The 26,639-nt window shown below is 36.5% G+C and overlaps 1 protein-coding gene across 1 annotated transcript in view; it reads left to right on the forward strand.

Annotated features, from left to right (window-relative positions):
• Positions 1 to 26,639, forward strand: part of ERC2 (ELKS/RAB6-interacting/CAST family member 2) — a 981,757-nt gene that overhangs the window by 313,422 nt on the left and 641,696 nt on the right. Inside the window, exon 8 of the mRNA XM_043885488.1 lies at positions 10,432 to 10,599. Within this exon, the coding sequence (XP_043741423.1) occupies positions 10,432 to 10,599 (168 nt within the window). The remainder of the gene's footprint in view (positions 1 to 10,431; positions 10,600 to 26,639) is intronic.

Genomic DNA, 26,639 nt, shown 5'->3' on the forward strand with positions numbered 1-26,639 from the left:
GTTTAAATTGCAAGAATCTAGAGATTCTGAAATGTACTCGGGAAATGGAACTGTAATTGTTAAACTCATTTTGTTTACTGAAGCAGTTGTAGAAGTGAAAATCATAAGGTGACTTTGGATCCCATCTAGCAGAAAATGGTAAGTTTAATGCAGGGACAGTTGACTTCAGAAACTCTTGTTTTAATACTTCACAAAGACTCAGAGTCATGGTAGAGGAACATTTCAGAAATTCTTATGAAATGCTGCACAAGGAGGGGACTAGAACTCTTTGAAACCAAGTCTGAAAATTGCAGCTGTGTATTGTTACTTCTGCCTGCGGCTTGTAATGAATATATAGAAAGCTTTTAAAAGTGTGCTTTCTCTTACCAGGTCTTCTGGAGAGGCATCTTCAGGGTTTACAAAGGTGCCAGGCTTGGCTGTGCCCACTGATCTATTACTTTAATAGAGGTCTAAGTGTGTTCTGTCTTAATTACTTGGAAGCTTACTTTTTTTTTAATTAAAAAAAAAAAGATTTTAAAAGTTTTAAAGTCGCCAGGGATAAAGACACAGAAGAAATAGTTAGGGATGCAGAATAAATCTATTTATCTATCATCATGCTATCCAGGGCAGGAAAGATTCAGGAGATAGTCACTAAAATTAAAGGGTGTAAAAATCAACAACAACAACAAAAAAAAAGTTTTAAAGTCAACCTAATCATTAAAAAATAGCTCCTAGAGTATCTGTGTTCTCATTTGCTTGTATTTTTGAAATTTTAACTGAAAAGTACTTTCATGACCCATTGGCAATACAGTTAACTCAGCATTTGATTCCTTGTCATTAACAGGGCTTAGTCTCAATCAGTCTCAATTTCTGTGTATAAGTATTTGCTCCAAATAGATGATCGCTATCATCGTTTAGTTGCTAAGTTGTGTCCAACTCTTGAGACCCTATGGACTGTGGCCTGCCAGGCTCCTCTGTCCATGGGATTCTCCAGGCAAGAATATTGGAGTGGGTTGCCATTTCCTTCTCCAGAAATATATAATAAAGGCAGCTAATAGTGATATATACAGACTCATTTTCAGAGATAGAAGTGTGTTGAAATAATTTTAAATGTCTCAATGGAAAATGGACGTTGTTGTTGTTCAGTCAAAGTTGTGTCTGACTCTTTGCGACCTCATGGACTACATCATGCCAGGCTCCCCTGTCCTTCAGTATCTACCTGGAGTTTGCTCAAATTCATGTCCATCGAGTCGGTGATGCTATCTAACCATCTCATCCTCCGCCATCCCCTTCTCCTTTTACCTTCAATTTTTCCCAGCATCAGGATCTTTTCCAATGTGTCAGCTCTTTGCTTCATGTGGCCAAAGTATTGGAACTTCCACATTAGCTGAGAATTTGATATAGAAACAATGTTGTGGTATGCAAAGTGAGTGCTGCTTGGATTAATTATTAAAATGAGTAAGGACAGTAGATTGGAGGGAAAGGAAGTATTTTAAGTAGTCCCATGAAATAGCATGTGCTTCCATTTTGTTGCTGAGCAGATGACTAGGACTGGTAGGGCCTCTTGCAAGCCTTGTGATTAAATTAAGTAGTAAAGACCTAAATTGCTTTTATAAATATAATATCATAAATAGACATGACATAACATTTTTGAAATGGTAGAAGGTGAATTGCAAAAATGTAAAGGCAGAGTTTAGAATCACAACTTGTGCAAAGCCTGGGATACCAGACATAGTCAGTCAGGATGAAAAGATGTGCATCTTTTAAGCCCTCTGGCACATGGATGTTGTCCCTGAGAACTGAGACTCTGCGAGACCTCCCAAGCTGTGCAACTCTCCTCTGTCGGAAAGTCCAATTTCTACCCATACAAGGTTTACAGGAATCAAACTATGAGGGCAGAATGTATAAGAGGCTATGAAAAGCATGAGTTACCTTCAGTAGCACTGTAAAGGCTTTAATAATGGAATATACCATATAAATAATTGTTTTCCTACTAGGGAAAGAACGATGGCATCCCCTGTTGTGTACAAGGCTTTGCTCCTAGTCTCACACCCTGTTCATCTACTGATCCCAGTGCTTCTCTGTTAGTCCCTCCCTCTGCAGAGTTTGCCAAAGATGCCACTCTGCTGTCTTAGATCTCCCCCTTTATTCTCAATTTGTAACACATATTCTTATTAACCTCTGATGGATTACAAACCTCATAACCCAAACTGCATGATAATAAGCACATCACTTTCTAGACGTGAGGGCCATATCTGCAGTGAAAAAGAAGCTGTTTTCCTTGGCGGAGTAGGTTTTATTGGTGTTAGTTGTGTCACAGATGTAAGTGGTGGAAGAACTTTCAGATGAGATGAAGTGTGCCTGATGTCCACATGGACTTCATATAAAGCATGTGATGTAATTCCGATTGGTTTTTCTTCTTCCCATCACAGAGACAGACCTTCCCCAGCCTCAGTTCTCATGTATGTTTGATTGCATCACTTTCCATTTTTATTGAGTTTATGGCTATAAAAAAGCCAAAGGCATATATTTATGGAAGAATATGATTTTTTACCCCACAACTATATTCCCCTTAGAAAAACTTTTTTTCCTGTTATTGTCTGCATAAAATATTTAAAATTTACCTCACAGCAGTGATAGTCTGCAAGTTATTTAAAGCAACTGCCTATTTAATATTTATAGACTGAGATAGTTTTATCATTATCAATCTATTTTTATTGAATGAAGTAGCTATGTGTAGAACCTGCCATGTCTTCCTTCCTATTAAATACCATTCCATTGCTGTTAATTTCTTTCACATTCCTCTCTCAATACCCCACTCCCACATGAGGTTTCTACTCCAATATTTGTAGACGTTAGCACTAATCATCTTTTTTTTCTTTACTATAAATATCATCATTGTTTCAGCATGTAGAGTTGAAAGTTTTTCGAGTTTTATTTTCAGATGAATCAGTTTCATATGTTGAATCAACTATATACTGTAATGTCAACTCTTCCTTGAGTAGTTGCTGATCACAACAGAGTTAATTCATTTTATAATTTTCTCTTTTCCCTCATTTTATTTATATTCTGTTCTTGTGTGTGAGAAAAAGAGAGGGGTATGGGGAGAGAACTTACTTTGTTTTAGCTAAAAATCATAGACTCGTGATTTGTTAAATTACAAAGAAATAATGTATTTCATGGATTGCACAGACCTGAGTAGTGCTAACACCCTGGACACACATACTCAAAGGACATTGATAATCTCCCACAGTTCTTTTTAGTGAACTTTTCAGCATACTCAGAATTCTTCTCAAGACTGCCTTCTGGGCAGCCTTTACCAAACCTGTAGATGTGGCAAGTATGATGAAACCTGTATGTCCCCCTGTCTAGTCTGGGTTCACTCTGCAAGTGGGATTCTATATCAACTTTTATAGCAAATTGCTGAACCCTGAAAATTTCTGAAGATGGAGGTCTCACTTCTTTTTAAGCATCTCACTCTGTTTATGCTCAGTAGTTATTATCAGTACCTTGGTTCTTATTTAGCTAGTTTCAATTACTGGGGCAAAAATGACGGATCAAATATAGTTTAAAAACATGCAATTTAAAATGTACTTACGAAATTTCAAGTTAGAAAGAATCTGAAGGGCCAAGATTAAGCCAAAGCAGGGGACTAGAATGAAAACTAGAGCACTGGTTCTATCTTCTTCTTTTTTTAACTCTTTTGTCTGCTCCAGGTCTTAGCAGCAGTGTATGGGATCTTATTGTGACATGCTGGATCTTTAGTTGTGGCATCCAGGATCTAGTTCACTGGCCAGAGATCGAACCCAGGCCTTCTGCATTGGGAGCATGGAGTCTCAACCACTGGACTACCAGGGAAATTCCTGGTTTTGTCTTCTTGTTGGCTTTGCTAGACAGATGAACTTGAACTTTAGTTTTCACAGTCACAGTGACACTAAAGGAAAGTGACAGAAGTTTGAGCCTGCTCAAAATGAGGAGCCAAGTAGGAGTCCCACTACCACATAAAGCTGGGATCCCAGACAGCTAGACTCCTAATGCAGGAGTAAAGTAAAATTACTTTGGCCACCTCATGCGAAGAGTTGACTCATTGGAAAAGACCCTGATAATGGGAGGGATTGGGGGCAGGAGGAGAAGGGGACGACAGAGGATGAGATGGCTGGATGGCATCACCGACTCGATGGACATGAGTTTGAGTAAACTCTGCGGGAGTTGGTGATAGACAGGCAGGCCTGGCGTGCTGCGATTCATGGGGTCGCAAAGAGTCGGACACGACTGAGTGGCTGAACTGAACTAAAAGTAAAAATAAACTGCCCACTCTATTCTCCTCCCACCTAGACTAAGGGGCTCCAGGGAAAATCATTTATTTACCTATTTAAAATCTTTGAGCCAAGATAAAGGTGAAAAAACCTAGCACTGAGAATCCGTAACCACAGCTGGCTGTTACACAGATGTGCAGTGTGAGGTGGTCCAAGAACTTTCAGTACAGAATGTAGTTTAAAGGAGCCCATGTTGGTAGTACCCAGGTATTGGCTGAGATAAATGCTCTGAAGGACCACATGTTCAGCTAAGACCCCTCAGTATTTTTCTCCAGAGAAAGTTCCAAAACATGTGAGTAAAAATTTAAAAAAAATTACAGAACCTTCAAGAAAGCAAGCCACCATAAGCAAAAGCCAGTAGAAAGAATTAACAGCAGAATTAGAAGAGAGAGACTTCAGAAATTGAAATTTTGAGACAAACACTATGAAATAAGTATGTTTAACATGTTAGATAAAAGAAGGAGTTGAAAATATGGCTAAAGGGCAAGAGGCTATAAATAATACCAAGGAAATTTAAAAAGAAGCAAATGACCTAGAAATGGAAAAATATAAAAATGGAAATTTAAAAGTTTGAGAAATACATTTAATCGCAGAGTGGTCATAGCAGAAGAGGAACTTAATAGACTAGAAAATAGGGCAGAAGAAATTAAGTAAAAGATAAAAAGGTAGAAAACGTTAAAGATGCATAGAAGAGAGAATAAGAAGATCTAGCACAAATCTAACCCAAAGTCTTGAGGAAAGAGAGATGGAATAGGGACAGTTATTATTCAGAAGCCATATTTGAAGCGATAAAAGCTGAGAATTTTCACAGGTATCAGTCTACAAATTCAGAAGTCTTCAAATACCCAAAATAGGGTAAATAAAATGAAATCTCTCTATTTGCATCAAAATAAAGACATAAAATCTTAGAGGCAAAGAAAAAGTCTTAACAGAACATTTGTCCAGAGGAGATATATGAATGTCTAATAAGTATGGAAGAAGATGTTTGATAGCATCTTAGGCATTAGAGAAAAAAGCAAAACCATAAGGAGATAACCACGTTATACTCACTGGAATGGTGATGAGTGAAAAGACAGATGACAGCAAGTCCTGGTGAGGTTTTAAAGAAACTAGAACCCTCATGTGTCTCGTGGGAATGTAAAATGGTATAGTCAGTTTGTAAAACAGCTAGAAACTCTTCAGAAAGCTAAACATAGTTACCATGTGACCTAGCAGTTTCACACCTGTGTTTATATCCAAGAGAAATGAAAACATATGTCTCCACACACTTGAACATGAATGGTCTTAGCAGCATTATTAATAGTCAAAACGTGGAAACAACTTAGGTGTCCATCAACTGGTGAATGGATAGAAACAATTATGTATATTCATACAGTGAAATATTACTCAGCTATAAAGAGCAATGAAGTATTTATACATGCTACATGGATGAAACTTGAAATGTTCTGCTATGTTACAGAAGCCAGTGACAAAATACATATATTGAAGAGTGCATTTATATGAGATTCCCAGAAAAGGCCAATCCATAGAGATAATGTAGATTTTTGGTTGCCTAGGGCTAGGTGTAGAGGATGAGGAATGAAGAATGACTTTTTTTACTTATAGAGTTTCATATTAAGATGATGGAAATGTTCTAAAAATAAAAGTGTAATCAGATGTCAGGCACATATATGGAATATTACAGCCAACAACTGTTGGATCCATAATCTTTTTAAGCAAATAGTATACAGAATGCATTTATGATTACTGACTACATATTGTGCATAAAGCAAGATACACCAAATTTCAAATGATAACTGTAGAACAGACCATGTTCTCTACTCAGGAAGAAGTAAGACATAAAAAAAAAGAGATAACTAGGAAACACTCAATTGGAAATTAAGAAACATACTTTTAAGTTATTCATGGGTCAAGGAATAATAATGGAGATTGGAAAATATTTAAGGCTGTACAATAATGTCAAGGTATATCAAACTAGAGAGAGTGAGCTAAAATGATACTGACAGGAAAATATATACTCTTAAGGCTCATACATGGAAAGAAAAAAGTATGAAAATTAGTGAGATAATATTCCAACTTAAGCTTAGGAAAAGAAAATAGAATAAACCCAAGGAAAGTATTAAGAAGAAAATAATTTTAAAATTAGAGCCAAAACTAATGAAACAGAAAATAAAAACGTTGGATGATCAACAGAACCAAAATTGGCTCTTTGAAGAGGTTATTTAATGGGGCATGCTTCTGCTGAGATTCATCAAGAAAATAATTAAGAATAAAAATTCCAATAATGAAAAAAGATACTCATAGATACCATAATATCAAAAATAAATGAATTTTATGAAAATTTCATGCTAACAGGGTGAAAATTTAGATGAAATGAAAGTTTTTTAATGAAAACAACTTAGCAAAATTGATTCACATAATTAGAAACATAGATATTCCTATAATTATTAAAGATGGATGAAGTAAGGAATGGTCTTTGGAAAAAGAAAATGCCAGCTCTGGATGGTTTTTTGGGTGATGTTTAATGAACTTTAGTGAAAAAAAAATTTGCAGTTTTACACAAATCATTTCAGAACACACTAAAAGAGTGAACACTCCCTACTTTATTTGGAAGGCTAAATTGATGCTAAAACTTGATAAAGATAGCACAAGAAAGGAAAATTACAAATCAGTCTTGCCCATAAATGTAGAAATGATGACACAATATTAGCAAGGTAAATCCAGTAATATATAAAAATAATAATGCATCATGACGAAGTGGAATTTTTCACGGTAATGCATGGAGAGAGTAATATTTTTAAAAATCCATTAATATAATTTATTATATTAAAGGTGAAAATATGATAAATCACAAGGTGCAAGAAAAATGCTTGATAATATTAAGTATTCCTTAATGATAAAAAAAAAATCAACTCTTGGCAGAGTTGTAATAAAAGGGGACTTTCTAAAACTTGAATGCCTTTAAAAAGCTAAAGCAAACACCGAGCTTAATGATGAAACATTGAAATTCTTCCTTTTAAGACCAGGAACAAGACAGAAGCCACAAGTTCCACCAGGAATATCAGAAAAATTCCTTTCTGTCTTTCTGTGTGGCTTGATAGTGTGGCTGGCATAGACTTCTTCACAGCCAAGTGGTCACAGGGCGGTTGGACTTCTGCCTTGGTGGTTAGCTTCCAGTGAGAGGAAGCTAAAGCTGCTAGTTCTCCTAGAGGCTAGAACACACATACTGACACTTGTTCTGCATTTTGCTAGCTGAAGCAAGTCACAGTCCAGTCCATGCTCGAGGGTAAATAGACTCCTCCTTTAGTTGTGAGGAATGGCATATGTGTCTAAGTATAAAGAAATTGGTGGCAGTCATTTCTCGAGGTCTTCTACCATAACTCCTACCAGACTGGCCAAAATGTAAAACTGCAATGACATATGATATTGCAAAGACATGGAGTGATTGGCACATTTACACACTGCTTGTGACCATAGAAATTAAGTCCACTAGAAAACACTTTAATGTTATCTAGTGAATATGAAGATGTGCCCCAGCTATTTACTCTGTGTTCCAGCTATTTAATTCCTAGATTATTTTTTACAGTGTGTACCAAGCAGTATGTATAAGAATGTTCAGAATAGCATTTTTCATAATAACAAACCTGGAAATAAGCCCAAATGTCTGTTAACAGCACAGTAGACAAATACATTTTGATGAAATCTTACAATGGAATACTGTTCAGTTCAGTCGCTCAGTCGTGTCTGACTTTGCGACCCCATGGACTGCAGCACGCCAGGCTTCCCTGTCCATCACTAACTCCCAGAACCTACTCAAACTCATGTCCATCATGTCGGTGATGCCATCCAACCATCTCATCCTCTGTCGTCCCCTTCTCCTCCTGCCTTCAATCTTTCCCAGCATCAGGGTCTTTTCAGATGAGTCAACCCTTCGCATCAGGTAGCCAAAGTATTGGAGTTTCAGCTTTAGCATCAGTCCTTCCGATGAATATTCAGGACTGATTTCCTTTAGGTTGGACTGGTTGGGTCTCCTTGCAATCCAAGGGATTCTCAAGAGTCTTCTCCAACACCACAGTTCAAAAGCATCAATTCTTCAGTGCTCAGCTTTCTTTATAGTCCAACTCTCATATCCGTACATGACTACTGGAAAAACCAAGCTTTGACTAGATGGACCTTTTTAGTTTACTATCTTTGTTGGTCATAGCTTTTCTTCCAAGGAGCAAGCTTGTACTTTAATGAAAATGAAAGTGAACACATTGTACAAACAGTAACTTGATTTAATCTTGAAGATATTAGATTGAGTAGAAAAAAAGCAAAAAGCTAAAGAAGAAAAAAAACAGTGCAAATAAAGTTAAAAACCATGTGAAATTAAATAGTGTAGAATTTACAGGTGCAAAAAAACAAGTTAAGCTTGAAAGACAAATAAGAAAAAGATGAACACAAAATTTAGAGTGGTGATTGTTTCAAGGGAGGGAAAGGAAATAGAAATGGGTTGGGATATGGGTAGTTCTAGTGATTTTTTAAGTAATTGAATAATGGATGTTTCTTGTATTTTAATATTTTATGTATTTTTGATGTTCTTTTTTATCTTTTTAATATGTAATGTTAGAAAAAAGATCCCTCAATGCTTACTTTTTGGGGTGAGGATTCTCTTCTGTCGAATGATGCTCCTGAATGATCATTTCTATTGTGTAGTATCAGAGAAGGTCTAGGTTCTGTCTTGGGTAATTACCTTTGTTAGCTCCCTGTTGACCCTTCTGAGGACCATGGTCAGTAGACCTTATTTTTTCTTGGATGAGTTGTGGGTTTGGCCAGGAAGCCTTTATTCCCTTGTGAACCTTGGTTCTCAGTGGTGTGGAAGATAGAAAGCATCTTGTGGACTTTACCTTTCCTGTTTTCTATTGTCAGTCGCCTCTGAAGAGCCTCCCCAGACCCCTAAGACTAAGTGACTCCCAAGGCCGTATTTTTAAGCTCATGGTCTGCCATGTTGGATTAATGATCACTAGCCCTTGAAAATTTAAGAGAATTGAGCAACTCCTGCAGCTCAATTCCAGAAAAATAAATGACCCAATCAAAAAATGGGCCAGAGAACTAAACAGACATTTCTCCAAAGAAGACATACAGATGGCTAACAAACACATGAAAAGGTGCTCAACATCACTCATTATTAGAGAAATGTAAATCAAAACCACAATGAGGTACCATTACACACCAGTCAGGATGGCTGCTATCCAAAAGTCTACAAGCAATAAATGCTGGAGAGGCTGTGGAGAAAAGGGAACCCTCTTACACTGTTGGGAATGCAAACTAGTACAGCCACTATGGAAAACAGTGTGGAGATTCCTTAAAAAACTGGAAATAGAACTGCCATATGACCCAGCAATCCCACTTCTGGGCATACACACTGAGGAAACCAGATCTGAAAGAGACACGTGCACCCCAATGTTCATCGCAGCACTGTTTATAATAGCCAGGACATGGAAGCAACCTAGATGCCCATCAGCAGATGAATGGATAAGGAAGCTGTGGTACATATACACCATGGAATTTTACTCAGCCGTCAAAAAGAATTCATTTGAACCAGTCCTAATGAGATGGATGAAACTGGAGCCCCTTATACAGAGTGAAGTAAGCCAGAAAGATAAAGAACATTACAGCATACTAACACATATATATGGAATTTAGAAAGATGGTAACGATAACCCTATATGCAAAACAGAAAAAGAGACACAGAAATACAGAACAGACTTTTGAACTCTGTGGGAGAAGGTGAGGGTGGGATGTTTCAAAAGAACAGCATGTATACTATCTATGGTGAAACAGATCACCAGCCCAGGTGGGATGCATGAGACAAGTGCTCGGGCCTGGTGCACTGGGAAGACCCAGAGGAATTGGGTGGAGAGGGAGGTGGGAGGGGGGATCGGGATGGGGAATAAGTGTAAATCTATGGCTGATTCATATCAATGTATGACAAAACCCACTGAAATGTTGTGAAGTAATTAGCCTCCAACTAATAAAAAAATTAAAAAAAAAAAAAAGAAAAAAAAAAAAGAAAATTTAAGAGAATTGAGTAGTCCTCAAAGGTAAAGAGAAGGAGCTGTGGCTTATAATTTTTTGTAATTTCATTGTTTTACAGATTGATCAGCTGAAGCAGGAGCTTTCAAAGAAAGAGTCAGAACTTCTTGCCTTACAAACAAAGCTTGAAACTCTTAGCAATCAGAATTCAGATTGCAAGCAACACATTGAAGTGCTTAAAGAGTCACTTACTGCCAAAGAACAGAGAGCTGCCATTCTTCAGACTGAGGTAAGGTACTGTTTCAGGACAGTAGACATTGAATTGACAGCAAATATCCTACCCAAACAGCTTTCATTAGAAGACTCCCTTATCCAAATCCTTGGGGCCAGATACATCTTGGATATCAGATACCTTGGGGATTTTGGAAAGGTAAGATCTGTTGCTTGTATCACAGATTGTTTAACACTCCCAGTGGGGCTGCAGCAATATCCCATAAACAAATATATGAATAATTATGCAGAGAAAATTTTTTTTACACTTAAGTAGACTAATTAAAGTATATATAAGAAACCTCCTATTGATTTGTACTAGGTTGTGCCACCAAAGGAGTTTGCTTCACAGTTTGCTTTTCTTCTTTTTTTTTTTTTTCATTTTTTGTAGTTTTATTTTTGGATGTTGGAACCACAGATAATGATTGTACCTTAAATGGTTTCATTTTATCAAAAATCATAAAAGCATCAGAATGTCCTCTACCTTCCTGTACTGTGCGTATCTGTGTAGGCTTCACTCCTGGCACCCTTACGTTTCTTACTTCCTAAAGAGAGTCCTCAGATTTCAAGAGTATTCTACCCTTTGAAGAAAGTTGATACTATTTCAACTTATTCACACAGTTTCTTAAATGAAATGTGATTTTTTATTTTTATTTCTTATTCATACTTAGGAAAAAAAAAAGCTAAATCCTTGTTGGTATCCTACTTTCTTGCTTCTTCTCCTTGAATTATACCTTTGGGTCTGCTAAGAAATGCAAAACACAAGTTATTATGTAAATAAAACAGTTACTAGAATATAAATTATTACATGGAGTCAATAACAGAGAATACAGTGAATCTCCCTCATTTTTGTGTTGAGGCACTGTTTTACATGGATTACTTTAGAAGGCAATCTACTTGAGTTGCATGTTGTTTCTTGTGCTCTTGAAGCCATGTCTTTGCATGTATACATTTTGGGGTCTTTGGGGAAGTTTGGATTTTCTGTAGGAATTACTGGGGCCATAAAGTAGATCTGTGCCCTCAGTCAAGGTGCAGGAAAATGTACAGAGGAGAAAGGAAACAGGTTCCAGGTTGGATAGGTCTTGGCATGGACCTGATCGGTCTATGCACTTCATTGGTCAATAGGCAGTTAATTGGTAGCTTCAAGCTAAAACTGTCATTTTGGCCTCAATGATGTAGGTATTTTACAGTTAAGAAATATCATTTTTAGTTGTGTACAGTTCGACTGTAATGTAGAAGCTTGGATATTTAAATTTTTAAGGCATAAATGAACTATACCTTAATTGAAGGTTGACTTGTATAATATTTGAGGAAACAGCAGTGAATAGCAGTGAACTTAGAACTATGCTGTCTAATACTATACTATATTAGTATATATTATTATATATATATATAGTAATATATAGTATATATTATTACTGTATAGTATAATATATACTATAGAACTGTGCTATTTAATCCTATAAAACTATGCTAATACTATATTAGTATATATTATTATATATATAGTAATATATAGTATATATACACCTTATACTATATATATAGTATACTATATATAGTAATATATAGTATATATTATTACTATATAGTATAATATATACTATAGAACTATGCTATCTAATCCTATAAAACTATGCTGTCTAATACAATAGCCACCAGGCACATGGGTCTATTCAAATCTAGATTAATTAAAGTGCAGTTAAATTTAGACTGTAGCTTCTCAGTCACACTAGCCACTTTTCATGTATTTAGTAGTCATATGTAGTTAGAGACTAGTGTATGGGACAGCACAGCTATAGAACATTTCCATGTAGCACTTGTCTATTGGCTTATTGGGACAAATCCTGCCCTCTGCCTGACTTTATAAAGTTTTATTAGAACACAACCATACTCTTTCATCTATGTGCTGTCTTTGGTTGCTTTTGTGCTGAAAATATTTACTCTCTGGTCCTTTACAGAAAAAGTCTGCCATTTATGGTGTGTGATTTCTTGGTGAGAGGATTGATTGGGAATTTGCATGCCTGGCTTGTCTCCTCTCTAACAGTCTTACTCTGAACAGGGCCAGATTTGCTAACCTCCTTTCTATGATCACAAGCTTTTCTTTAAAGTGGTTGTTCACACAGCAACAGATTGCATCACAGTTGCCTCACATTGACAGTAACACTATCACTACTAATGAAGTTACTGTTGCTGTGTATTGGGTAGAAGGAAACTTAAGACGCAAGGCAGTCTGTTGAGATATGGCCCGGGCTTCTTGATAGTTCCCCTCCAGGAGGAAAGATTGAGAAAAGTCAGCTTAGAAAAACTTACTGTCTTCCTTTCACTGCCTTGTACTGATGAGTGCTCTATTCCCCAGCCTCTTTCCCTTTTCTTATTCTGTCCCCTTGTTTTTTGCATCTCTCGAATTAATGTAGTTCAAATTAGACCTATATATATTTCATGAAAAAGACAGTGGTGACATTACCTGGATAGCTTCCATCCCACATTCAATAATTAAAATGACCCAATAAAGAGACGGCACTTTGAAGTAGAAAAAATTATTCTCCGTGTGTAGAGAAAGTGAGATGATTTTCTGGTTTTCTCTTTGAAGTTGCGAGTGTGAGATTAATGATTTTATCAGCTGGAAACATACAAGGAATTTTCTTTTGCCTTTTTTCTTTTTTTAAAGTCTTCGTAAATGGAAATGGAAACAGTTATTTAATGGTATCCATCTCTTAGAGGAAGCAATTTAGGTTGAAATTAGCTCTAATTGTTGGATCATAGGCAAAGGATTTTTGGCAGCCCGGTAAAGTACATTAAAGTGATTTTCCTGCTTCTTGGCAAAACAGAGGAAAATAAGAGTCTCCCTACCTAATGTGGGTTAATGGGTGAGTATTCAGTAGGTAAGATGTTTCCTTGTGCCCTACAAGGAAAGAACTGAGTTTACATTCCTGCGAAAGGTATGGTTTTCATCCTTAGAAGAGGTTATAAGTGATAGCTTCTTCCAGGTAGATGCCTGAGTCTTTACTGAACGCCCTTGCCGAAACAGAAGACGACTTTCTCTAGAATGGGAAGAGGCCTTCTGGCACTCTGGAAAACCTGTGCCATTAGCTATCTTTGGCTTCTCTTTTAGAATATGGTGAAAGTGACAGATGACACTGACTCAACAGTTCATCTCTGTGAGGAAGGCTTTTAACACCATGCAATTTGCATTTGGGAGGTGGTAGGTTGAAGGGTGGGACAAGGGGGGAGGCAAGTTGTCTGGGTTTGTGGCTATGTGGCTTGGCTCCTGGATAGATTTGTTTTAACTTGTACAGATGCCCAGATGCTCTTTGACATGTGTGCAGTAAATCAATAGAATAATAATTACACACATACAGAGACACCACATAGCTCTTAACATAGCATTTTACTTTTTAAAATAGCTTCAAAGAACCCTAACGCCAAGTATCTTATTTTGCTACTTCCCTTGATGTTTTCCACGTACTAATTTACCCTTATCAACCAACACATTAATTTCATGTGCATAGAGATAATAATAAATTGACTTTAGTGCCTTGACTTTTATGAATTTCAATGAATAATTGCCAACATATCCAGAAATTAGATAGAAGAAAGGCCTAGCTATTATTTTATCATCTGAAGGAAAATGTGATATGAAAAAGCAGCATTTAGAAGTGGGAGATGTGTGCACATGCCTTAATCTCCCCATTTAATCACTGTGACGTAAACAAGACTTAAATTTCTGAGCCCCCACATCTTGCTTGTAAAACAGCAGTGTTGTGCCCACTCGACATGTCCATGTGAGAATGTTTAGATTCTTCTAAAGGGTTTTAACTATCAGTTGTGTTGACTATCATCATTGCTGTGATTTTTATCTCTACTGTATATCAGGATATTTGGGGAAAACTCTCCACCTCACTTCTCCTCTTACCATCCATTCTGTGTGTTCTACCCTTGTGGGTCTCCTTTGAATTTTTGGTGTCTGCTTTTATTGAGTTCAGACTTTTATATTTCAATTGAGTCACTTTTTTATGTCTTAGAATGATGCAGAGAAATGAAGATACTATGAAAATGCCATCTATTTTGCTCTGGCTTCAAATTAAAAGATGTCTTTGTGTTTTCTTGCAAGTACACTTTGCCCCAGCCCAGCATAATTCCCAAACTGCCAAGCATGATGTCTCTTCTGTATGTTTTCTGGAAGATACGTTATATGATAGTGGTATGTGATGGTTGCTTTTATACTCATTTCTGTTCCAAGTAGTTAGGGAAACCTTCTACTGGTCTAAAAGAAAACACTTGAAAACCTGTGAATTAAAAAATGTATGGGTTTAGTGTTGAGAAGGTGAACGGCAACACATGCAGGTTAGGTTAGTGGCAGCTCCTTGGCAAAGATCCATAACATTTTTGATTTTGGTTTTTAAATGTCATCAATATAAGAAAATGTCATGCAGTCTGTTGGTTCACTCCTCAGAAAATTAACCTCAGCACATGAATACTTATATTCACATGCCATAACATATATACTTTTAGGTAGTTTACATATACCCTGAAGCATTTCCAAGAGTTTCACATTAAAGATCCCTGCCCTATGGATTTCGTGAATTTTTCATTCAACATATATATTTTGAATGACTACTATGTGCCACATTTGGTTCCTGCCTTTATTGAGTCAACATTATAGTGGGTATATGGATATATGATAGAGATCTGATCAGAATACCTTGACCACTCACTGAATCCATTATCACTGGTTGGTAATAATCCCACACAAAATCTTAATTGGACTTCATCTCTCTTTGCTTTTTTAAAAGCAGAGAAAAGGAAACGAAGAAGCTAGAAATAAATGTTTAGCTCCTTTGGTGACTGAAGTATGCAAGGTATATGAATATAGCCATTTATATCTCTTGTAATTTAAGGCTAATATTGCTAAAGGTTCCCTCCTGATTCAGTGGTAAGGAATTCGCCTGCCAATGCAGGAGATGTTACTTTGATCCCTGGGTTGGGAAGATCTCCTGGGGAAGGGAATGGCTACCCACTCCAGTATTCCTAAGGTGATTACACTGTTAATGTTAAGATTTTATGTTTGATTTAAACTGATCCTCTGGTTCTCCTTGAGAAAAGGAATTATATTTATAAACTTACAGATTATTTCAGGAGTTACTGCATCTACTTAGAAATGCTTCAGTCAGCTATACTTTAGATAGACCCTCCCCTCAACTTGTCTGAACAAGCAGCATATTATTTGAAAATATTTTATTAAGCATCAATGATGCACAAGGTGTTGGACAATGTGGGATCCATAATCTCAGAGGATACTGGTCTTGAATTTAGTAATTTAATTACATTGCTCAAATGTCTACTAAGTACAAGACATGCCTGCTCTCTTGACTTCAAAAAACTGTGGCTGTTTTTCATGCAATATGTTATTTTAAACTTGACTTACAACTTGTGAATTTGGTATTGTTGTCCCCATTTTTTAAGACTAGGAAATAGAGGTTCAGAGAGAATATGTATCTTGTTCAAGGTCACAGAACAGGGAGTGACAGACTTGGATTCTCAAGTTCTAAAACTCTTACCTAGAAATCTAACACTTTTCAAGAGTCCCAGTGGACCAAGGGCTTTCTTTGTGTTAAGGAAGTGATGTACATTATCTCATTTAATATTCATGGCAAAGGTTATGCCAGATTTTATAATTCTGTATTTAATAGGGAGGTTCACTAGGGATTCAAGAATGCTCACCAGATACAACCCTACACTGTCTATGAATAAGGATAAGAGTGAATAACTCCGAGACTGTAAGTTCTTACAGTAACATTGTGGCTGTAGCAGTAGCACTGTGGGTGTATTAATGAGGGATGTTGTCCAAACGTTAGGGAGGATACCATTTTTATGAAGTCTAGAATTCCAGTATATTGAGAAGAATGTATTGTTTATTATTTAATTTTTATTTCTTTAAAAATGTTTAGGATTGTGCATATATGTACATATTCACACATGCATTCACCCTTTGTAGGAAAAAAAAAGGAATGGACAACAGTATCTTACTGTGTTTTATTTTTGTTAGAGTCTCAGGTGATCTTTAAATGGTCTATGATACACATACTGTACATTTGTAGTATAAAAATTAAATGCATTCTTAAGAGAAATGGTGATGATAATTTCTTTAGGGAGTTTGTACAAGGTACTGGTGGAGGAGGAGGTGCTTTTTAAGCCCATGGCAGCATTTTTTGTTCCTCTGAGTCATGGATTCAGTGTGATAACACAGCTAGTGGAGCTGTCAGTTTTCATGATGAATCATAAAACCAAGCTTTTGACTCTGAAAATGTTGTTTTATGGAGAAAAGACACATTTTATGAGTCCTTGTTTCTGGGGTTTTTTTCTCATTGAAATGGCTCCTCCACCCTACTTCAAGGTGAGGCCAGGACTCCTGGTTATAAAGGTCACACTGACAAGGAGTTGGGAATGCTTTATGGTGTCCAGGGGCTGTGGGACAAGATGCATTCACATAAGGCTTTGCAAACTGTTCATATACTTGAGGAACTACTCCTTCTTCTAAACTCACACATGTTGACAAAAGGAGTTTTTTAAATGACTGGAAATCGTATTTTCCACAGTATGTAAGATGGGATTTACAAAGAGTGCTCCTTTACTTTTAAAAAATAATTACAGTTTTCTTTTTTACCTCTTGCCCCTGTTGACTGGCAAGCAGTAAAGTCCTTTTTAATCACTTTAGCCCAGCTTTCAAACGATAATATTAGAATTGTCCTTTTTGAGATAGACTTTTGTTTAATGCCCTTCATAATCACAGCGTTTAAAAGTGAATTGTTTTTTTCAAAAAGTTAGTAGCAAATGATGGAACCAACTTTTAAGACTGTCAAAACACCCCAGTGCCAAATCAGGGTGCATTGTATCACTTTTAAGACTTTCAAGGAATGTCTTTAAAATTAATAAATGAAAGAGGTTGGTGAAAAAATATACAAAACAAAATCCTGGTGTCACTTGTATTTTTCATTCTAATCCCATCGTTGGCTTCACATTTTAAAATGTTTTTATTTGACCAGGAAAGGCATCATTTGAAATTTTTATTGATAACACTCTTAACTTCAAGAAAAAGACATAAACCTGCAAAGCTATAACTATCATGGTGGCCACAATTGGGAGGTCTGCAAAATAGTTTATTACCAGTAGGAAAAAAATCTTGGGAACCACAGTCATTATAGGGGTCACCACCTCTGCTACGTGCATTTTATTTTTTTCCCCTTTTCATTTTGAGGGTATGTATGATGGCAGTGCCAAACTACACACATTCCCCTCCCCTAATGTCTGTGGGCTTTGTTTTGATTCTCTCTTTATTAATGATGTGAAAACTTTGGGGTCACACAAAAATGAGCCAGGGTCAGCCTTTGGGGGCCCCAGAATGCTGAAAATGTCTTGGTATCTAGCTAGTAAAGACATTGTTTAAAGGAGCTAGGTTTCACTTCAGATTTTTAGCTGTTCTGCAGATTTTAGATACCTGGGTACACTTTGCAAGTCAGTCTCCTACTCTTGCTTTCTTAAGGTGAAAAAGGAAAGACTTGCGGTGAAGTAATTAAAATGTGTCCTGGTTGTTGGCTGCAGTTCTGTGACTTTTTTTTAAGGGGTCCTGCTAAAGGATGGTACAGGTAGTTACAAGCATTCTTTTATTCCATAGGTCCAGAGCCCAGTGCTTTTGTTATCATTGTTCAGGCTTTCAGAAAATGCCATATTTAACACCTTGTTAGTATAAAATTGCTTTTGACTTCATAAACACAGGTGTTCAGTTTGAATCTTAATCAACTGTGAAATAGGTAGATGTCTAAAAGGAAATTCTATAAATTGTGAACATGACTCTGTCAGCACACTAAATGGATTAGGAAAATTCATTGTCTGCCGTGTAATTGAACACCAGTGTGATGCGTGGACAAGAATTAGTCTTGAAAAGCCAATAAAATGGAGGAAAAAAGCAGAGCCCAGGAGATGTTGATTGTGTGGGTTCCCCCCACCACAAATGAACGCTGGTGCAGAAGAACTTGGACATCAGAATGGCTATTTAGAGGACGGCCAAGAAGGAATACATATGAGCAGACAACACAGAATTTATAGAGTAAAACCACAAGCACCTTATTTTCCATTGTACTAAAATAATGATATTTTACAGTACCATTTTATATGTAATTCTGCTTTCAATTTTATATTGTTACTGCAGCTCAAATCTCATTATAAATGTTCCAACAAAAATCCCTTTTTAATCAAAAACTTTCCAATCCTTAGCCCATTGTCAACTTACTTTGAACAACGTATTTTTCTAGTGAAGCAAAGGAATTTGGCCCTTCTATCTGAGCTCATTGGGATGTTATTTGAACTGTGTGGCTCAACATGTAATTAAGATAACTGATTCATTTTAATTTCTGTATTACATCCCTTCATAATGTGTATCCATTTTGGGGGGGGGTATAGAGATACAGGGTCAGAGCCATTTATATTCTTTGAAAGAAAAGCAATAGATCAGTAGTGCTTTTTATTTCTATTTTATAAAAGATGTCTATACTATATTAAGCTGCAACTTAAAGTGACAATATACAAGTAGTTAATCATCTGTGAGAGAGTACATGTCCATGGTAAGTGCTACCTACTGGTGAATGGTTTGCAGGAAAAAAAGAATATATTTATGTCATGTCTGTGGGAAGCTGAAAATTGCCACTTTAGAAAAGGAGATGACAGAATTTAGGAGGAGGAAAATCCAACCAAACTCTCACTGACCTCCAAGCTCACTTTCTTTTTTTTGGTATAAATTTTATGGAAAACAGAATTTATTAAGTACTTCCATTTATTTTTTTTCCTTTTGGAATCACCATTTGGAAATAACCAGTGTACATTGTGATTAAGTTCTCCCTGACACTGGACCCACATTTGTAACACTTGCCTCCATTCCTCTGGAAAAAGGATAACATTTGCTGTGGTTGGGCTTCTTTATGTGTGTATTTACATATCAAACCAAAATGTAAAGAGTGAAGTTAAATTGCAGGGCTTCTGCAAGAATCTTTTACCCATTCTCATATGAATTTTATTCTTTTTAAATTAAATACAGATATTTATTCTATACAGACATATATTTCACCCTTCTTGTTTTATTTTTTTAAAAAGGGGAGAATACAACTTGAGGTAATAAGTTGTGTGGGGGAGGATCATTTTAACTCTAGAAATTTGTTTTTATGGCCAGCATTTCTTTCTTGAAGTGTGTGAAATTTATTTTTTTGCATGTATTTTTTTATTATTTAAAATTTTCAGTGTAAGGGATTTATCAAATCCTTATTAATAGAATAATATTCGGCCTCTACAATACTACTTGGCAGTTGTTAATTTGAAACTGGACAGATCGTAAGTTCTATTGTTAAGATCTTGTGAAATGTGAAGGGAAGAAGAAGACCCAGCTCCTCGCTTACTGAATGTGACTGCTTAGCTAGTGCCAGCAAAGCTGGGTGTCAGAGGGTTGGTTCTCCATGGCTATGATCACCTTTGGCAACTCTTGTGAGAGTAGTTGAAGAAAAAGGGAAACGCATGACTAGGAGAATTGCTTAGGACTGCCAGAGATCTAGACATTAGGGTTTGTCAACTCTTCTACCTCACTCCCATCCAAAGTTGAAAAATACATTTATGGAAAGATGTACATGAGTTTTAAAGATTTAATTTGGAAAAATTTAATCATATTTGTTTTTTGCTGTGTGTATGTGTGTGTGTTGTGTGTATGTGTTAGAAGAAACAGAACACTAAGGTATGGAAGCTAGATAAATAGCATCATTTTGGCAACCTTCTTTGTTGGATCTTCTGTAGATTAAATAAGCCTACTAAATTAAATGCCTTTTGTGGGTTAGGTGTAGTGCTAAATGCCAGGAATACAAAAATGAACAAGAGATAAATGTTCTCGGCATTACCACTCATAATATGATTATTGAGAAATATTTAAGTTTTTTTTTTTTTATTTCTTTTTGTCCTTGAGTATCCACTAGGGTTGACTCATGGAAAATACAGTCCAGTGAGCTGTTAGTTGCTTATCAGAGTAATCCATAAAGACTTTGGGCGTGTAACAGGGCCTCTGAGGAAGACCATGGAAGTAACTAACCAGAAGGAGAACTTGTCTCTATGGTCAGAGCCTTTTTCATTTATAGATCTTTAAATTTTCAAGTGTCACTTTCTTGGACAAAGTTTATAATGTAGGTTGTATAGTACACAAAAATACAGTCTTATTCCTCAGAGACATTGTGGCCTAGCTGGAGTTTTCATTACTGTGCTGCATGCACTTAAGTATTTATTTTAACCCTTTGTTAACCTAATATTTATAAAGAAGGAAAACATCACCACAACATAAATTTATTGAAGAAAGGGATGTTTTGACTTACTGTCTGAAGTATCTGAGCTCTGAGAGTAGTGCCTGGCACAATGTAGGGACTGCAAAAATATTTGTTGAATCTATTATTGATCTTTGGCATTACTGGAAGTGTAGTGGGAGGATTAGATGAGATATTGCATCATGGTAGCAATGGAAATATTCCTTTTTAGGTGATGCTTTAATATTAGTATTATGAGAAAACATGAATTAACTCTTCTGTAACTTTGTTATGGGGAAAATATTCCTAACTATGAATCAAGATCTGCTAGTAGCAAAAATATGTAAGATTGATAAGCTTGATGACATGAAATAAAGAATTTGTGCCTGGCAAAAATTATCATAGAGTAAAAGACAAGTAACAACTTGAGCAATATACTTGCTAGTTATGCTGCAAAAAGAGGGTTTTTATCTTTAATAAAGTTTTTATAAACAACCCTAGGGACCAATAACCTATAGAACCAAAGGATAGTAATATATAGATAGAACGATGGTCATAATATTATAGGTTATACACAGAAAAGTAGAAGTGAGTAGTCCTTAATTTATGATGCTCAACCTGATACATAAGAGAAATGCATATTAAAACTACATTGAAAAATGATTGCTCATTTGTTAGATTAGCAAAAATTCCAAGATTTGAAATATATGCTACTTATTGGTGGGGAAAAACTAGCCTTACAGTACCACTGCTCTTAGGAATGCAAAATGGTACATCCCCTTTCAGAGAGGAATTTGCCAACATCTAGCAGTTCACACAAGTTTGCCTTTGACTCAGAAATCCCAATCCTAGGAGTAGATTCCAAAGATACACTGACAAAATTATAGAACAGCCAAGATTTTTCATTACAATATCATCTGTAATAGTAAAAGACTAGAAACCAACATGTCTGTCAGAATGGGACTTACTGAGTAAGTCACTGTGATCCGCAAATGGATTACTATGTAGCTGTGTAAAAGATGAAGAATATCTCTATATATTGATATGGAGTGACCTGTTGGATATATGGTGAGGTGGAAAAAAAATAGATTGCTGAAAAGTGTATAAACCTGCTATTAACCTAAGAGATTGAAGAAATGCACATGTATGTATAAATATATGTATGAATATATATATATATATATATATATATTTGTTTAGATTAAAAAAAAATGGTGGACAAACCATAATATTGAAAAACAAATTTGAGGGGTTTTGTTAATAGAATGAATGAACATGGAGAGAGAACTTAGACTTCTTTGCATATAGTTTGTATTGTAGGTTTTACTTTGAAACTGTATTTTACATAATTAAAAAACAAAATTAAATCCAAAAAAGGCAGTTTCTGAAAAGTTAAAGGAAAATGAAACAAATGAACCAGTTTACTAATGTGAGTGGTGTTATCCCCACACAGTGAGGATCTATTCCAGGTGACTATAAAATACAGTACTTTGAGTAACATCTCTAGTGAAATACTGTATAGTTCCAGACAAAAAAAACTACATAGAATCTTAAACTTTTTTCAATGATTATATTATTGGTTGTAGTGCATATTATTTATTATAGGAAATTATTTATTCTAAGACAAGTGTGTGCAAAGAATGGGGTAAAACAAATGAGTGTTTCTTTTGGCATCATTAAGAGCTTGGATTTTCAGAACTTGGGAGGAAGAAGATACAGATGTGAGATTGATGAAGTTAAGTAAAAATACTGTAGTCCTGTGATGTGTGTTTTAAAAAATCTATATCAGTATATCAATATCTATGTAACTTATCTGTATCGGTTATATCCTAGCTGTGTCCCTGCAAAGTCCTAGAAATAAGGATCCATCTCTGGTAGTGATAGCCTTTCCAAGCATCATATTCGCTGTTTTCCCACTACAGGCGTCTATGGAAATGGATAAGTCTGTGCCTGGGAGAGGAAATGGTGAAATCTTGTCATTTTAGAAAGTAGTGAAAAAAACAAAAGTTAGTGTCTCAGTCATGTTCGACTCTTTGTGACCCCGTGGACCCTAGCCCACCAGGCTCCTCGGTCCATGGGATTTTCCAGGCAAGAATTCTGGAGTGGATTCATTCCCTTCTCCAGGGAATCTTCCTGACCCAGGGTCTCCTGCATTACAGGCAGATTCTTTACCACTGAGCTGCCAGGGAAGAGTAAGGAAAGTAGGGAAGCTGTCAAAGATTTATCAGTTCATTTCATTCACTCAGTTGTGTCCGGCTCTTTGCAACCTCATGGACTGCAGCACAACAGGCGTCCCTGTCCATCACCAACTCCCAGAGTTTATTCAAACTCATGTCCCTTGAGTCAGTGATGCCATCCATTCATCTCATCCTCTGTCATCCCTTTCTCTTCCCGCCTTCAATCTTTCCCAGCATCAGGGTCTTTTCAAATGAGTCAGCCGTTCGCATCAGGTGGCCAAAGTATTGGAGTTTCAGCTTCAGCATCAGTCCTTCCAATGAATATTCAGGGCTGGTTTCCTTTAGGATGGACTGGTTGGATCTCCTTGCAATCCAAGGGACTCTCCAGAGTCTTCTTCAACACCACAGTTCAAAAGCATCAATTCTTTGGCACTCAGTCTTCTGTTATGGTCCAACTCTCACATCCATACATGACTACTGGAAAAACCACAACTTTAACTAGACGGACCTTTGTTGGCAAAGTAATATCTCTGCTTTTTAATATGCTGTCTAGGTTGGTCATAACTTTTCTTCCAAGGAGCAAGTGTTTTTTAATTTCAGGCCTGCAGTCACCATCTGCAGTGATTTTGAAGCCCAAAAAAATAGTCTGTCACTGTTTCCACTGTTTCCCCATCTATTTGCCATGAAGTAATGGGACCAGATGCCATGATCTTAGTTTTCTGAATGCTGAGCTTTAAGCCAACTTTTTCACTCTCCTTTTTCACTTTCATCAAGAGGTTCTTTAGTTTTTCTTCATTTTCTGCCATAAGGGTGGTGTCATCTGCATATCTAAAGTATTGGTATTTCTCTCAGCAATCTTGATTCTGGCTTGTGTTTCATCCAGTCCAGCATTTCTCATGATGTACTCTGCATATAAGTTAAATAAGCAGGGTGACAATATACAGCCTTGATGTACTCCTTTCCTGATTTGGAACCAGTCTGTTGTTCCATGTCCAGTTCTAATGTTGCTTCCTGACCTGCATACAGATTTCTCAGGAGGCAGGTCAGGTGGTCTGGTATTTCTATCTCTCGAAAAATTTTCCACAGTTTGTTGTGATCCATACAGTCAAAGGCTTTGGCATAATCAATAAATCAGAAGTAGACGTTTTTCTGGAACTCTCTTGCTTTTTTGATTATCCAACGGATGTTAGCAATTTGATCTCTCGTTCCTCTGCCTTTTCTAAATCCAGCTTGAAGATCTGGAATTTCATCGTTCATGTACTGTTGAAGCCTGACTTGGAGAATTTTGACAATTACTTTACTAGTGTGTGAGATGATTTCATTTGTGCGGTAGTTTGAGCATGCTTTGGCATTGCCTTTCTTTGGGGTTGGAATGAAAACTGACCTTTTCCAGTCCTATGGCCACTGCTGAGTTTTCCAAATTTGTTGGCATATTGAATGCAACACTTTTGTAGCATCATCTTTTAGGATTTGAAAAGCTCAACTGGAACTCCATCACCTCCACTAGCTTTCTTCATGGTGATGCTTCCTGAGGTCCACTTGACTTTGAACCCCAGGATGTCTGGCTCTAGGTGATTGATCACACCATCATGATTATCTGGGTTGTGAAGATCTTTTTTGTATAGTTCTTCTGTGTATGCTTGCCACCTCTTCTTAATATCTTCTGCTTCTGTTAAGTTCATACCATTTCTGTCTTTTATTGTGCCCATCTTTGCATGAAAAGTTCCCTTGGTATCTCTGATTTTCTTAAAGAGATTTCTATTCTTTCCCATTCTATTGTTTTCCTCTGTTTCTTTGCATTGATCACTGAGGAATGCTTTCTTATCTCTCCTTGCTATTCTTTGGAACTCTGCATTCAAATAGGTATATCTTTCCTTCTCTCCTTTGCCTTTCACTTCTCTTCTTTTCATTGATAAGACACATCAAAAGGAGTTAGGGGCAAATTTTTTAAAAAATGTGCCCACTGAACAAAGAATATGAGCTTTAATAGTACATGACATATGCTTCATTCAGTCCCTGAGTTCAGGATGAGTACTATTTAAAAAAACTTTTTTATTTTTGTAGATTCTATTTTTGTAGACTTTATTTTTGAAACTGGCAATAAATGGAAAGAAATGAGTCCTCATTATAACTTACTTATATAAATGCTACCTCAGGGTAGCAAAGAGTTGCAGCAGAGAAGATTGTCTTTGTAGAAATATTCCAGCTAATAAATGAAGAAAGAATGCTAGACTCTCACCATTTTGCAACCTCTAATGATTTCATGGATCTGGGGATTGAGCATTAATGGATGCCACATCAAATACTGCATGCTTCCTGATAGAAGCCAGTGAAACAGTTTTGCTCGAAAAGTCCAACCTGAAACTTACTGGAAATACAGAGGACAGAGAGGAACTTAGCAAACAATGCCAAGGGATTCAGTGAGCAGGCTTCCCACCGTGGGAAATTTGAAGAATAGGATAGATGACTCCGTGCAGTTTTTTGTTTTTGAGTTTTTAGAAACAACCATGAGTTTTCAAGGAAAAGAGACATAGGTAGCGAGGGAAATCATTGATTAAAAAACTTGAGACCAGTGAACCAATTATAATGTATGAACCTTATTTAGATCCTGATTCAAATAAACAAAATGGTAAAATTATGAGCCAACTAGGGAAATTTGAAGATTGAACTGATGATAGTAAGGAGTCACTGGTAAACTTGTCTTAGGTGTGATAACATTTTTTTAAAAAACATAGACTGCTTATCTTTTAAGGACACATATTAAAATATTTACAAATGAAATGATATAATACCTGGGGTTTGGTTTAAAATAATCAAGGGCCTGGGAAGGGAAGGAGGTGAGGTCATAGGCAAAACAAGAGTACCCAGGAGTGGATGCTTGTTGAAGTGGGAAATGAGTACCTGCAGATTCATTATACTGTTCTCTGTACTTTTGCATGTTTGATATTTACATACAAAAACACTGAAAATAAAATGAAAATATGTGAGTCAGTGGCTTGAATTTCATTCCCAGTGACACGAAGATGCCACAAGATGTCTCCCATCTACCTATTTTGGGACTTTATGTTCTCATATTTACAGATGCTGTTGCAGTTAAATTATTCTAAGTTTGATTGGTGACCCTGAAGATGATTTCAGACCTTTTATCAAATCAACTGAAGTATACTCTTCAGAGGGAGAAAGTCTTGTTTTAACTTTTTGTAATTTTTCTAGGCCTTTGTTTTTATGAGATGGCATTTTGGCTGTAAAAGACTTAGAAGAAAGCATTGGGAAATCTGATAGGTAAGCTAAATTGGTTGGGCTTTTTATGTTGAAGCTTTTGGAAATCTTTTTTCAATCTGGCCAGTCACCATGAGACTTTGCAGCTGGCTGATGTCAGGGGCCTGCTGATGACTCACTCATTTTAGGCAGGGTCAGTCCTTGATAACTTCCTTGGAAATGGCTTGGGCTGCCAGGCACAGACCGTGGCCACATGATTTTTGCTTGACATCATTTCTTTTACCCACATTGGTGGGTATCAGTTATCACAGGATCTAATTTCTATTTTACTCTCA

This window comes from Cervus elaphus, chromosome 24 (genome assembly GCF_910594005.1).
Source record: "Cervus elaphus chromosome 24, mCerEla1.1, whole genome shotgun sequence".
NCBI classification, from domain to species: Eukaryota; Metazoa; Chordata; class Mammalia; order Artiodactyla; family Cervidae; genus Cervus; species Cervus elaphus.